Source organism: Thamnophis elegans, chromosome 13, assembly GCF_009769535.1.
Source record: "Thamnophis elegans isolate rThaEle1 chromosome 13, rThaEle1.pri, whole genome shotgun sequence".
Classification (NCBI taxonomy): Eukaryota; Metazoa; Chordata; class Lepidosauria; order Squamata; family Colubridae; genus Thamnophis; species Thamnophis elegans.
This window is the reverse complement of record NC_045553.1, coordinates 27,252,431-27,266,876: the sequence shown is the minus strand read 5'-3', so window position 1 is coordinate 27,266,876 and position 14,446 is coordinate 27,252,431. Positions and strand designations below refer to the sequence as shown.

Below are 14,446 nucleotides of genomic sequence, written 5' to 3'. Positions count from 1 at the left end.
AAGAATTAATCATGTTTCTGCTGAGGATAATTTTCTCCCTATTTCCAAGATTGCAGAATCATGCATCACTTGGAAGAGAGAGACTAACATGATTGGCTCCATCCCAATTTTTAAAAAAAAAAAAAAAAAAAGGCCAAGAGAACAGAGACCACATTCTTGGTGTTTTTTTTTTCTTGTTTTGAAGTTGGGGCAGAATATTTTTCCCAAGAGAATAACGATCAGCAATTACAGAGAAGAAAGAGCACGAGGAAGAGGCAAAATAAGAATGCAAGGCGAATGGAGGAAAAAAAACCTCACAGATTGGGTTCCAAAAAATGGGAAAAAAGATAGTAAAAACAAGTCCTTTGCCATCTAGTTTTGCTTCAACGAGGGGTTGAATAAAAAGAGATACTTGAGGGTACAGCTTTGATCTTTATCACCTGCTACTTTGAAGACGTAAGTGGGTTTTTCTTCAATTACAAAAGTGCTTCATGCTTTTTAATAATTCCTACTCCCCAGATACCAAGAGACAGACACAATGCGCCACTGTGTGACCCACGTTGCGTAGCTGGCTCTCTCGGTCAAGACATCAGGCTCCCAGGCGTAGGAAGATCCATAACAAAGCCCCTTCTGTCTTAGCCAACTTAGGCCTAACGCTCTAGACAGTGGAAAGAGCCAAACAGACACACACACACTTAGACACCATCTAACAGTCCAAGATGATAACACTTGTCCCTTGTAAAGGACAAGGCAAATGTAGCCTCAAATGCAGATGCTCACAGCCAGCCTGCCAGGATTTGAACTTTCCAAAACAGAGATGGGGAAAAAAGAAGGACCGATGAGGAGAAAATTGGGCTGGCAAGTGGGGTGAAAAAAGAGGTTGAGGGAAAAAATGAGGGAAAATATGTAGAAAATATGTAGGGGAATTCTGTTGCATCAAGATCCACCATCTTGATTTTTTTTCACGCATGCCTCATGGAGACAGCTTGTTGGGAAGTTGCCATAAAGATGATTTGCTTGGGAAACTTCTTTAAAAGGTTTTATGACACACAGAGACGCAGGTATAGATTGGTGACTTCAACTTTTGATGGATAGAATGGATAGACAGATGGAAGGTGAGGGAGAGGGAGAAAGGAAGGAAGGAAGGGAGAAGGAGGGAGGGAGGAAGGGAAGGAAGGAAGGGATAAAGCCAGAATCAGATGGGCAGGAAGATAGAAAAGAAGAGACTTTGTCTGTTAATGTAGCCTTACAATAAGATAGAATTATCTTGTCATTTATCCTGTCTGGGAAACTGACAACATCTCACAAGTCTGAAAGTACAAATCTCCCACCTTCTCTTTTTACCACCTGATACGTTAGTGCAGATCCTTTCTAAGTTTCTTTCTCTGCCCATTATTCAGCTGTGGCTAACTCCCCTTTGATCTGATCATTCAGAATCTCTTTCCCTGGTTCTCTCAGGGTTTTCTACCTACCAAATATTGCAACTAGAAAAGGCCACTTTAGGGGCTCACAAAAAGGTATTTTTCCAGTCCGGCTGCTGGAAAAAATGTTGAACAAGAGAGGCAGAGAAATCCCCCAAGGGTCTTCTGCATGTTTCTATCAGAAGCTCCAGGCCTTCTCTGCCTCGTTCTCCCACAGCAACAGGTCTATTGGTGTGGAATGCCTTGGTAAGGCCACCCTTGGAATCATGCATCCAGTTTTGCTTGCCACAATGTAAAAAAGATGTTGAGACTCTAGAAAGAGGTCAAAGAAGAGCAACCAGGATGATTAGGGGACTGGAGGCTAAAACATACAAAGAATGGTTGCTGGAACTGGATATGTCTATTTAATGAAAGGAAGGACTAGGGGAGACATGACAGCAGTGTCCAATATTTGAGGGGTTGCCACAAAGAAGAGGGAGTCAAGCTATTCTCCAAAGCACCCGAGGGCAGAAAAAAGAAGCAATGGGTGGAAACTAATCAAGGAGAGAAGCACCTTAGAACTAAGAGAAATTTCCTGACAGTCAGAACAATTAATCAGTGGAACAACTTGCCTCCAGAAATTGTTGAACACTGGAAGATGTTGGACAGTCATTTGACTGCAATGGTATAAGGTTTCTTGCCTGAGCAGGGGGTTGAACTAGAAGACCTCTAAGGTGCCTTCCAACTCTGCTATTCCATTCCATTCCATTCCATTCTTTTTTCAATTCCATTCCATCTGATCCTTTCTCACCTGGTTGATTGAGATTGGTGTCTGTACGACGACTCCGCCAATGATTTCAGTCTTATATGGTTGCCTTCCTGCGTCTGTAGCTAGTGACAAACTTCCATGCTTTGGTACCTAATGGAGAAAATAGGATGAATTATTGTAGTAAGAGATGATCCAGCTGAGTTCAAAGGTGGGGTCAACCGATCTTCAGTTTGGAGTCAATACACATTCACAAGAGACAAATCCATCCCCCTATGAATTCTATTAATTAGCACCAATTTGTCTTGACTATGAGTAGATCAGATTCTTGTGTATAGATAGCATGAAATAAATTCGTAACAGTTTTGAACTCTATCCTGGCTCCTAGTTTATTGCAAGTTTACATCAGATGCCCCAAACTAATCAGTGGCAATTCAGAATCTGCAAGCATCTTTCGCCATCTTTCCTATGTCTTGTTTTCTCAGCAATGGTGCTGTTCCAATTGCTAGAGATGTCTGAAAGAAGCCAGAGTCATTGTAAATGCTCTGAAATAGAAGGAACCATGAAAATTCAGTTAGATGCTCCATTCAGATTCCCGTGGCCTTCCTTTTCACTGGCTGAAATACTGGCACATATACAGATAAGAAGTAACATTTGTTTTCCTGCCAAAATAGCATTATGTGCCTTTGAAACAAGATCTAATCATTTTGCTCATCTACAAAGGTGGGACTAGAAGGATTTCTGCAGTAGGTTTAAAGGTTTAAAGGTTTATTTAGTTTGTATGCTGCCCTATTCCCGAAGGACTCAGGGCGGCTAACAATCTGAAAGGGAAGGGGTACAAAATAAAAAAAAAGACAAACAATTTAAAATACAGCAACAATCACACCTCGAGTGGGGCTGGAAAATTCAACAGCCCCAGGCTTGCCGGAACAGCCAGGTCTTAGTTGCTTTTCGGAAAGCCGGAAGGGTGGTAAGGGTCCGTATCTCAACGGGGAGATCGTTCCAGAGGGCCGGAGCAGCCACAGAGAAGGCCCTCCTCCGGGGAGTTGCCAGCCGACATTGGCCGGCAGATGGAATTCGGAGGAGGCCTAGTCTGTGGGATCGAATAGGTCTTAGGGAGGTAATTGGCAGGAGGCGGTCTCTCAAGTACCCAGGTCCGATGCCATGTAGGGCTTTAAAAGTAACTAGCCCCTTGAAGCATGTCCAGAGACCAATGGGCAGCCAGTGCAGCTTGTGGAGGATAGGTGTAACGTGGGTGTACCGAGGTGCACCCACAATCGCTCGCGCGGCTGCATTCTGGACAAGCTGAAGTCTTCGAATACTCTTCAAGGGCAGCCCCATGTAGAGCGTGTTATAGTAGTCCAGTCTTGAGGTCACGAGGGCATGACTGACTATCCAAAGGGCCTCCGGGTCCAGGTAGGGTCGCAAGTGGTGCACCAGGCGAACCTGGGCAAAGGCCTCCCTGGTCACAGCCGACAGGTGGTGTTCTAAAGTCAGCTGTGGATCCAGGAGGACTCCCAAATTGCGAACCCTCTCTGAGGGGCATACAATTTCACCCCCTAGGCTGAGTGATGGAATAGCTGGACCATCTTTGGGAGGGAGCATCAATAGCCACTCGGTCTTGTCGGGATTGAGTGCCAACTTGTTCGTTCCCATCCAGACCCTAACAGCCTCCAAGCACTGGCACATCATATCTATTGCTTCACTGAGTTGGCACGGGGCGGACAGATACAAATGTGTATCGTCCACATATTGATGGTATTTAATCCCGTGCCGGCGTATGATCTCACCCAGCGGCTTCATGTAGATGTTAAATAGGAGGGGGGACAGGACCGAACCCTGTGGCATAGTTGAGGAGCCTAGGGGACGACCTCTGCCCTCCAACCAACACCGACTGCGACCTGTCCGAGAGGTAAGAGGAGAACTACCGCAGAATAGTGCCTCCCACTCCCACCTCCCGCAACTGTCGCAGAAGGATACCATGGTCGATGGTATCGAAGGCCGCTGAGAGGTCAAGGAGCACTAGGATAGAGGAGTGACCCCTATCCCTGGCTCTCCAGAGATCATCAATCAGCGCGACCAAAGCAGTTTCCATGCTGTAGCCAGGCCTGAATCCGGACTGAAAGGAATCCAAATAATCGGTTTCATCCAGGGACCGCCGGAGTTGAAAGGCCACCACTTTCTCAACAACCTTCCCTACAAAGGGGAGGTTGGAGACTGGATGATAGTTACTCAAAATGGCTGGGTCCAGAGACGATTTCTTCAGGAGGGGCCTCACCACCGCATCCTTTAAGAGGAGCGGAAAGGATCCCTCCCGGAGAGAGGTGTTAACTATCGTCTGGATCCAGCCATGTGTCACCTCCCTACTGGTTGAGACCAGCCAGGAGGGGCACGGGTCCAGTATACAAGTGGAGGCATTCACCGCTCCCATGGCCTTCTACACCTCCTCAGGAGCGACAGGTTGAAACTCGCTCCATAAGCTCCGCTCAAGACCTTCCCCCGGTACCTTGGCTGGTACTGTGCAATTGGAGTCCAGATCTGTCCGAATCCGAGCGACTTTATCCGTTAGAAAGTAGCCATCGGTATAATATCAGTATCCAAAGTTACCGGGTTTTTTTTAAAGCCCCAAATCCTTCCAAGCAAGGGAATTATTGCAAGAAATTATTTTATACTCTCATTCCTTTACTTGGATTCTGCAACTGTTTCACGCAGCTTGAATTTCTTGTGATACTTTAGCATTTTAAGAATTCAGTTGTTGCTTGAACATAGAATAATAGAGTTGGAAGGGACCTTGGAGGTCTTCTAGCCCAACCCCCTGCTCGAGCAGGAGATTCTATACCATTTCAGACAAATGGTTGTCCTGTCTCTTTTTGAAAGCCTCCAGTGATGGAGCATTCACAACTTCTGAAGCACCACTACAAATAAACAGAATGTAATGTTCCTCTGGTTGATTGCTCTAACCATTAGGAATTTTCTCCTTAATTCTAGGTTGCTTCTCTCCTTGGTTACTTTCCATCCATTGTTTCTCACCTTGCCTTTTGGTGCTATTGGAAAATAGGTTGACCCCCTCTTCTTTGTGGCAGCCCCTTAGATATTGGGACACTGCTGCCATATCTCCCTTAGTCCTTCTTTTCATCAGATTAAACCTATCCAATTCCTGCAACCGTTCTTCATATGTTTTAGTGTCCAGACCTCTAATCATCTTTGTTGCTCTTCTCTGCACTCTTTCTAGAGTCTCCACATCTTTTTTGTAGCGTGATGACCAGAACTGGATGCAATATTAGCAATAGCAATAGCAGTTAGACTTACATACCGCTTCATAGGGCTTTCAGCCCTCTCTAAGTGGTTTACAGAGAGTCAGCATATCGCCCCCACAGTCTGGGTCCTCATTTCACCCACCTCGGAAGGATGGAAGGCTGAGTCAACCTTGAGCCGGTGAGATTTGAACCGCTGAACTACAGATAACAGTCAGCTGAAGTGGCCTGCAGTACTGCACCCTAACCACTGCGCCATCTCGGCTCTTCCAGTTATATTCAAGTTTGGCCATACTAAGGCTTTGTAAAATGGTACTTTACTTGCTTCAAGCCCATTTATAGTTCTTCAGATATGAAGAAATTTTGAGCATGCAGCATACAGGTTATGAAACTCTTCTGCCTTACTGGCAGATGGGAGGGAGAAAAAAGCTCTCTGGTCATCAGACTGACATAGGAACAAACTATGGGAGGGAATTATGAAAGAGCTCTGAAGTCACACAAGGCAAATCCAGTCTCAAAGGCCTGATCTGATGGCTCATCTTCATTTCAAGGTCAATATTATCTCTCAACACCTTCTCTTCTGCTTCCTTTGAGAATCTGGGTTTTTCTTTTTTTTCCTATTCCCTCAGCGTAAGCTGTTATATAATTGCAAAAAAATCACGATGTTGTCATCGATTTGCCTTGTCAAATTTAGCTGCACCATTACAAATAAACAGAGTGTAATAAGCCTCCATCAACGTCCTCGGCTGAAGAAGAAAATAACAGAAGTGTCATCCCAAACAGCTTGCGCCATAATAAATAAATAAATGCCTCCAAAGTTCCATCAGGCTGTTTTGGGTTCTGATGCCATTAATTCATGTGGCTTCCGCTCGAGGAAATAAAAAAGAAGGTACCGCAGAAATAAGAGCAGCTCTTTCCAATCTGCTTGATTTGTTGTTGGACTACAGCTCCCATCTGTCCCTGCCAATCAGGGTGGGTAAAAAATCAATTTTTTAAAAAAAAAAAACACCTGGGTTTTTAAAACTGAAATCAGATTTTTTTAAATTTTATTTTCATCAAATTTGTTTTAATAAAATGCTTTTGGAGTAAAAAAAATCTATCTAGTTTTCTATTTACGATACTTCAATAATTTAGTTTATTCAGCATGAAATGGAGCTCAGTGATGTAGCATGAGGCTGTATATTCTGCAATATTGGGACTCTTGGTGAGTCAACAGCGGGTCAGAGGAGAAGCTATCTTGGGACAGAGAAGACAGTTGCTCTCTAAAAATTATGATTTAAATTGAGTTGATTTAAATCAAATCCATCAATATCCCCAATATCCCCCAATGATGGAGTTGCAAAAAGATGGTGTGTTTGTGTGTGCGCGCGCACACGCGTGCACCAGTGGTGGGATTCAAATAATTTAACAACTGGTTCTCTGCCCTAATGACCAGCTGGGTAGGTGGAACTCAGTGGTCATGTGACTGGGTGGGCGTGGCCAACTCAACATCACTCAGGTCGATGGGTGCTTCACCTTAGCTGTTACAATGTAATAAAGGTTAACCGGAGAGGCAGTTTCTGTAAGCAGGGCAATCGAGATTAGGATAGAAACAACACCAGAATGTTTCCTTCCTGCCTTCCTTACAGGATTAGCCCTGTAAAGTGGGAAAAAACAAAATGATATTTCTTCCAACAACCGGATCTTCTGCATAGGTGTGAACTGGCTGAATCCCACCACTGGTGCGCACAGATTTTCTTGTTTTTTTCTTTTGAAGACGTTTCGCTTCTCATCCAAGAAGCTTCTTCAGCTCTGACTGGAGGGTGGGGAATGGAAGGATTTATACTCCTTGCAGACAGCTGGTCATTTGCATCCTCTTAGAGGGTCCTTGAAGCACTTGGAGGTTTCTCTGTGTCCTCAGGGTCACCTGAGTGGTGCAAATGGTTCCTGCAATCTGCAATTTTTCCTCTGGAAATTCATTCCTACTCCCACACCACTCCAAGGGTGTCCATCCCAAATTGTACAGCTAAAAGTGTGTAGAGATTCTCCATCATCCAGGTCAGGGTTCTCCCAAAGGTGCTTTTTCAGGAGGCAACTGGACTTTCTTGGTTTTTTTTTCTTTGAAGACATTTCACTTCTCATCCAAGAAGCTTCTTCAGCTCTGACAGGAGGGTGAGGAATGGAAGGATTTATACTCCTTGCAGACAGCTGGTCATTTGCCTCCTTTTAGAGGGTTGTTGAGGCCACTTGGTGGTTTGTCTGTGTCCTCTTGAGTCGGGCATTACAGCAAATGTGTAAATCTGAGCTTTCTTTTTAAAGAATATTTTAACTTGCCAGTGGTGTTTAAACAGAAGGCTGCAACTTCTTCCTCGCACCGAGATGTTTTGCTAGCACATTCCAAAGCCTTTAGACTACGATCCATTCAAGGATGAAAGCTTTCACTAGACTTAATACTGCCTAATTCAGTGTTAGATCATAAGCCAGTCCTGCTTTAAGACTAACATCAGACCCAAGACTCATAAATTACCTAATCTTCTAAAGTGAACATCTTATTCCATCTTCAGTGACTTGATGTTAAGCTTCCTGTTATTATCATATTATTATTATTTTTCTCCCTTAGGTACAGAAAACTTTGTTTTGCTAAAACCAATATCCAAGCTTTTTTTTTTTGGAGGGTACAATGCAGTCAGCTTCATATATCGTCGTCCTCGATTTACAACAGTTCATTTAGTGACCATTCAAAGTCACAAGAGCACTGGAAAAAAAAGTGATTGAGGATCGTTTTTCCCACTTACAATAACTGCAGCATCCCCATGGTCACGTGATCAGCATTCAGATGCATGGCAACCGTCTCATATCTATGACGGCTGCCATGTCCCAGGCTCACATGATCCCCTTTTACGACCATCAGACAAGTAAAGTCAATGGTAAAGCCAGATTCACTTAACAACCGTGTTACTAATTTAACGACTGCAGTGATTTGCTTAACAAGCGTGGCCAGAAAGGTCATCAAATGGGGCAAAATCCACTTAACAAATGACTCACTTAGCAAACAGAAATGTTGGGCTCAATTGATGTCGTAATTCAAGGATTACCTGGATTTACACTTGGCCACTGATGTAACCTTCCTTAATGACTGAGCTATGATCCTGGATTCTTGCTTGCCTTTTTCCCTAATTTCCTGCCCTTGCAGGAAAGCACAAAGACAAGAGACTGCCAGGAGCTACAGGGATGGAAGCACCATTCATGGCCATTTGCAGGGCCTTCTGGAGGTCAATAACAGCAACCGGCCTCTATCCCCTTCTTTCTATGAGCACAGTTCTTGCTTGCCTTTTTCCATTGAAGTCTGTGTCTGTCTTGTTGGGTTGCAGAGCCAAACCAGACAGTTATGGAGGTGCAGAGGACAGACTCAATCATTCCTCTGTAGAACTGAATCAGCAGCTCCTTGGGCAGTTGGAGTTTTCTGTGTTGGCACAGAAAGAACATTCTTCGTTGTGCTTTTTTGATGACGTTTTTGATGTTAGGCGTCCATTTTAAGTCTTGAGATATGATAGAACCTAGAAACTTGAAGGTCTCTACTGTTGGTACTGTGTTGTCTAGTATTGCAAGTGGTGGTAGTATAGGAGGTTTTCTTCTGAAATCCACCATTTTCATAAGCCTCCTACCAATCTGCTTTCCACTGAGGATCTGTATACTGCATGAGTCAAAAAGAGGGCTGTGAAAATATCTATAGACCCTTCACATCATGGATATAAATTGTTTCAACTTCTACCCTCAAAATGACGCTATAGGGCACTGCACACCAGAACAACTGGACACAAGGACAGTTTTTCCCTGAATGCCATCACTCTGCTTAACAACTAATTCCCACAACACTTTCAAATAATTTACTAAGACTGTATTACTATTATTCTTCTCTTCCTTACTACTAGTATCTATCTCTTCCCACTTATGACTATAACCATGTTGCTTGTATCTTTAAAATTTATATTATTTTATTTGTTTCCTAGTATGGTCTGATAGCTTATTAGTAACTTTGACTATCACTAAGTGTTGAATCTTTTGATTCTTGATGAATATATTTTAATCTCTTTATGTACACCAAAGACAAATTCCTTGTGTGGCCAATGACATGTGGCCAATAAAGAATTCTATTCTATTCTGTTCTGTTCTATTATTCCATTCTATTCAATTCTTAGCTACAGTTTAGTGTCTGATGCTGGGTGGCAAAGGGCCGGGCTGGTAAAACTGGCTTTTAACTAGGCTAACACCCTCCTTCTGCACCTGATCCAGCATGGAGCAGCCTCAAACCACACTGAAGCATCCATGCACCAGAGAAGTTCAAAGCCAATTGAAAATCTGGTACCAAAGCAATGATGGGAGGTGATTCAGAGCCAAAAACTGAGTCAACCTGCCAGATCAACCTACAATTCTATCTCATACTTCCATCTCAACCAAACCAATGCAGCAGCGAAGACCACAAGCTGAGTGTTAAGGAACGCTCAGTGCTGTGACCTGCGGCAATTGGAACCCCTGAGCTCATTGCCTTCTCTCTGGCAACTAGCCTCTGGCCTTAGAGGTTAGCGCTCCACTCATATGTACTACATATGTTGACAGCAGCAATACTGGAAAAAATGGAAAGACACTGATACCCACCATGGAAGAATGGCTGCAGAAATTGAGGGAGTTGGCTGAAATGGGAAAACTGACTAGTAGTATAGTCTTTATTACCATTGTACAAAATAAATAACAATGATTACAGACTACTCTGATTAAAGAAAAGAACATAAGTATTTTCACAGCCCTCTTTTTGACTCATGCAGTGTTTCCACCTGGAAACCACTTCTGAACTTCATGCTTGATGTGGAAAAGAATGTAACTTTGGCTTTGTTGTGGCCCGCCAGCGGAGCAGACTCAGACAGTGAGGAGGTTGGGGAGGAAAATGGGCCAGTCCCTGAGTCTGGGGAAGGCTCTGATGAGGGCTCTGTGTCAGAGGCAGAGAGGGGGCCTGACATGGAATGGCCATCAAGAGCATCTATCAGGATGGAGGGGAATGTGGCTGCAACAGCCAATTGGGTGGAGACATTGCCTTCAAAAAAACAAAGCATTGCTGAAGTTGGAGAACACAATTTTTGATGCAACAACAAAAACAACAACAACAAAAGGGCAGCAGCTGTCTTTGTGGTTGGCCAATGGCAAGTTAAGGATGACATCGCACATCGGTGTCCTCCATAAATGGTTAATGGAGCATCACATGAAATGTATGGGTGAGCACGATGACTTCCTGTGCTGTATAATGTGCTATGTATCAGTTCTGTTTTGGCTTGACTAGCCAAACGTCTCTCCGATTCATCACTCTGGTTCCCATTGTGAAAAGTCAAGCTTGGCCAATTCAAGGGGAAGCCACCTGCAGAAACAGGAAGTAAACCTGTAACAGTCTAACTTCTCGTTTCACAAGCGGCTGAGGTAGGTTACAACATCAAGGAGAGAAGCAACCTAGAACTAAGGAGACATTTGCTGACAGTGAGAACAATTAATCAGTGGAACAACTTGCCTCCAGAAGTTGTGAATGCCCCAACACTGGAAGTTTTTAAGATGTTGGACAATCATTTGTCTGAAGTAGTATAAGCAGGTGGTTGGACTAGAAGACCTCCAAGGTCCCCTCCAACTCTCTTATTCTATTCTATTCTATTCTATTCTATTCTGTTCTGTTCTGTTCTATTCAGCAGTAGGGATAAAATCAGACAGACTGTATACTGAGGCTGCAAAGACTTTTTCTGTATTTGGAAGATGTTCCTTCCCAGGTTCGGTGGAAGTGCAGAGTGGAGTTGTGATAAAAGTAGGCACAAAAGCTAGTCCGGATAGTCCAGACTTTGAGGGGAGGTGGCACCTCCAGGCTGCCTTGCCTGTGTTTGGGCTTGGCCACCATTCTGTGACACAGATTTTCAATGCAGCAAAAATACTGGACAGGAGATTATGGACTACCAGAGTTGGAAGGGACCTTATAGGTCATGTAGTCCAACCCTCCGCCCAAGCAGGAGACCCTATACCATTTCTGACACAAGGCAGTTCAGTCTCTTCTTGAAATCCTCCAGGGATGAAGCTCCCACAATTTTAGAAGGCAACTTCTGTTCCATTGGTTGATTGCTCTCACTGTCAAATTTTTTTCCCTTATTTCTAGATTGAATCTCTCCTTGTTCAGTTTCCATCCATTATTCCTTGTCTGGCCTTTGGGTGCTTTGGAGAACAGCTAGACTCCCTCCTCTCTGTGGCAGCCCCTCAAATATTGGAAGACTGCTCTCATGTCTCCCTTAGTCAGTTCCTGCAACCGTTCATCGTATGTTTTAGCCTCCAGTCCCCCAATCAACCTTGTTGTTCTTCTCTGCACTCTTTGTAGAATAGAGGGAAAAAAATACACAGTGGGATTGCTCTGCATGCATTTTATAGTTTTCTACTCTGAAGTGGTAAGAAACAAGTGAATGTAATCTATGGAAGACAGAGTCACCTGCATACGTACACACCCTAATACAAGCTGTCTAACAAGGCAGGTTAAAAGGTAAAGGAGTCCTTGCAGATTTTACTCCTCCCTATGTTTGGCTACTCTTTGCCAAATTGAATGTTGGATTTTTCATTGTCATTGGCAATGTGAGAAATGGTGTAGGGTCTCCTGCTTGGGGGGGGGGGAGGGTAGGACTAGATGACCAATAAGGTCCCTTCCAACTCTGTTAATCTGTTAAATATAGGGAGTGATGTTCATCCCCATTTCAAGGCCATTGAGCCAATGCTTTCTGAAGACTTCCACAGTCAAGTGGCCAGCTGTTACCTTCCCACCAAAGTGGTACCTATTTATCTACTCACATTTGCATGCTTTCGATCTGCTAGGTTGGCAGAAGCTGGGGCGAGGACCGGAGCTCACCCCATCACAGGTCTCAAATCTGGGCTCCCATTTTTCCAGCTAACAAGCCCAGCATCTTAACCCCTAAGCTACTGTGCTGCCCAACAAGACAGGATGATTGCCCAGTTAAAGTTTCATTGGGAGGCCCTTCAACTCTCGCATCCTTTGGATCCTCTCCAGATTCTTCTTCCCAGTTTACTTACACAGCAATGGGAAAGACCAGTCGCAACAACCACAAAACAAAACCCGCAACAGCTCTCTCTTAGGAAAGAGGCAGGACAACCACCAGAACATTTCCAAGAAATCTCAGAGCTCCTCAGAACAGGGGCCAGGGAAGAAGATGGCCTTCCAGGTAGGTAACAGAGAGTTGGCAAAAGCCAAGCGCCAGGTACAGCCATGTGGACCAGTGGACGTATCCGTACCATGAAACAAAGAATGATGTGGTGATTGTGGTTGCTGGATGGGGTGATCTCATCTGGAAGAAAATGCTATTATTTCAGCCAGTTCCTTCCATGCTTCAGTGGAGGAATTTTAAACCCTATTCTCCCCCAACAACTCCAAGGGAGTTGAATCACCTATGCCAGGAGTGTCCAAACTTGGGAACTTTAAGTCTTGTGGACTTCAGCTCCCAGAATTCCCCAGCCAGCTGAAGTCCACAAGTCTTAAAGTTCCCAGGTTTGGACACCCCTGACATATGAGAGGCCGAGGGGCCAATGTAGCCAGGGGTGGGCTTCAAAAATTGCAGCAATGGGTTTACTGCCCCTTTGCTGGGTGGGCGTGGACATGGAGAGCGTGGCCTAGTCAGCCTCCTGCACCATGGGGGGAAAGGGAGGCATTCTTCACCCTCCCCAGGCTCTGTAGGTTTGTTTCAAGCCTCCGGGAGGGCAAAAATTGCTTCCCCCTGGACTCTGGAAGCCAGAAACAGGCCCGTTTCCAGACTTCCGGAACCTCTGGTGGGCCCATTTTCCCCCCTCCCTGAGCCTCCGCATGGGACCTATACTTATCTGGCATGATGAACTGGCCACGTAGAGACTCCTGGGAGGGGTGGAGTGGGTGTGGCCAGCCAGGACTGGCATTTAGGGGTTCACCGAACTGGACAGAATCCTAGCTAGAGGATCGCCCGAACCCATGCGAAACCCCCTCCCCTCCAAGAAGCTTATCCCTGGATCTAGCCCTAAAGGCAGTTGGTATTCTGGCCCCAAAACCAGGGCCCCACAGAAAATACGAAACAGGTAGAAAAAGAGAAGATGGACAATTCTAAGTAGTGATTTCTCCATATGGAAGCTTCAACCCTGTCTGGACTTCAAATTAGGGTCACAGTTATCTTTGATGCCTTGATTGGGGTAGTTATCTAATCCCGTGATGACGAACCCACGACACGCGTGCCTCCGTGGCACACAGAGCCATGTCATCTGGCCCACGTGGCATCACCCATTCCTCTTCCGGGTTTCTGGCACGCGTGATCATCAGCTGGCCTTTGTGCATGTGGCAGTGCCAGAAACTGGAAGAGCTGGTCTTCCGTTTTCCAGCGTGAGCATGTGCCCTGGCCGGATGATCGTCACACGTGCATGTGTGCCAGTAACTGGAAGACTCGCTGGCGGGTGCGCATGTGCACACCGGAAACCATTTTCAGGCACATGCATGCCTCCTGGGCAGCTCCTCTTCCGGGTTTGTGGCCCCAAACAGCCTGCACACCTGCTTTTCGGCACTCGGCCATCACTGATCTAATCCTTCGTCCTCTTTTGCAATTTACACTCCAAGTTACTCCTAATTTCACTCGCATCCCCATTCCTGGCACAAAGCCGCTCCAATTCCTGAAAAAAATACACAAGGAGACCAGCTGTACGATACAACCTTCACCTAGATAAAATGATCTGCTCTCTCCCTTCCTCTGAGGATCTTTAGTGGGAAGCCCAGCTGAGGCCAAGAGAGAAGATCACCTACCGTAATCTTGCTGGCGGTGTTCAACGCTTCCACCCAGTCTTGCAGATCTTTTTGGTCATTGGCTTGCAAGACATATCGCTGAGACAAGGCGTTGATAACTGCAGATGTAAAGATCATGGTCAAGAGCTGCGCATCACTTCAAAGAGGGGGCATTATTGTCCTCAGTAGCCACCTCCCAGCTTCTAGAAGGAGCCATGTTCTCCTCCAGTTCCCCACTTCTCATTCCCTG

General features: G+C 45.1%; 1 protein-coding gene across 2 annotated transcripts in view; it reads right to left on the bottom strand.

The window, feature by feature from the left end:
- Positions 1 to 14,446, bottom strand: part of PLEKHA2 (pleckstrin homology domain containing A2) — a 101,766-nt gene that overhangs the window by 27,391 nt on the left and 59,929 nt on the right. For both annotated transcript variants that reach the window (XM_032230022.1, XM_032230023.1), the window contains exons 5-6: positions 14,218 to 14,315; positions 2,191 to 2,298 (exon numbers count right to left, since the gene is read on the bottom strand). In XM_032230022.1, coding sequence (XP_032085913.1) covers positions 2,191 to 2,298; positions 14,218 to 14,315 — 206 coding nt within the window. The remainder of the gene's footprint in view (positions 1 to 2,190; positions 2,299 to 14,217; positions 14,316 to 14,446) is intronic.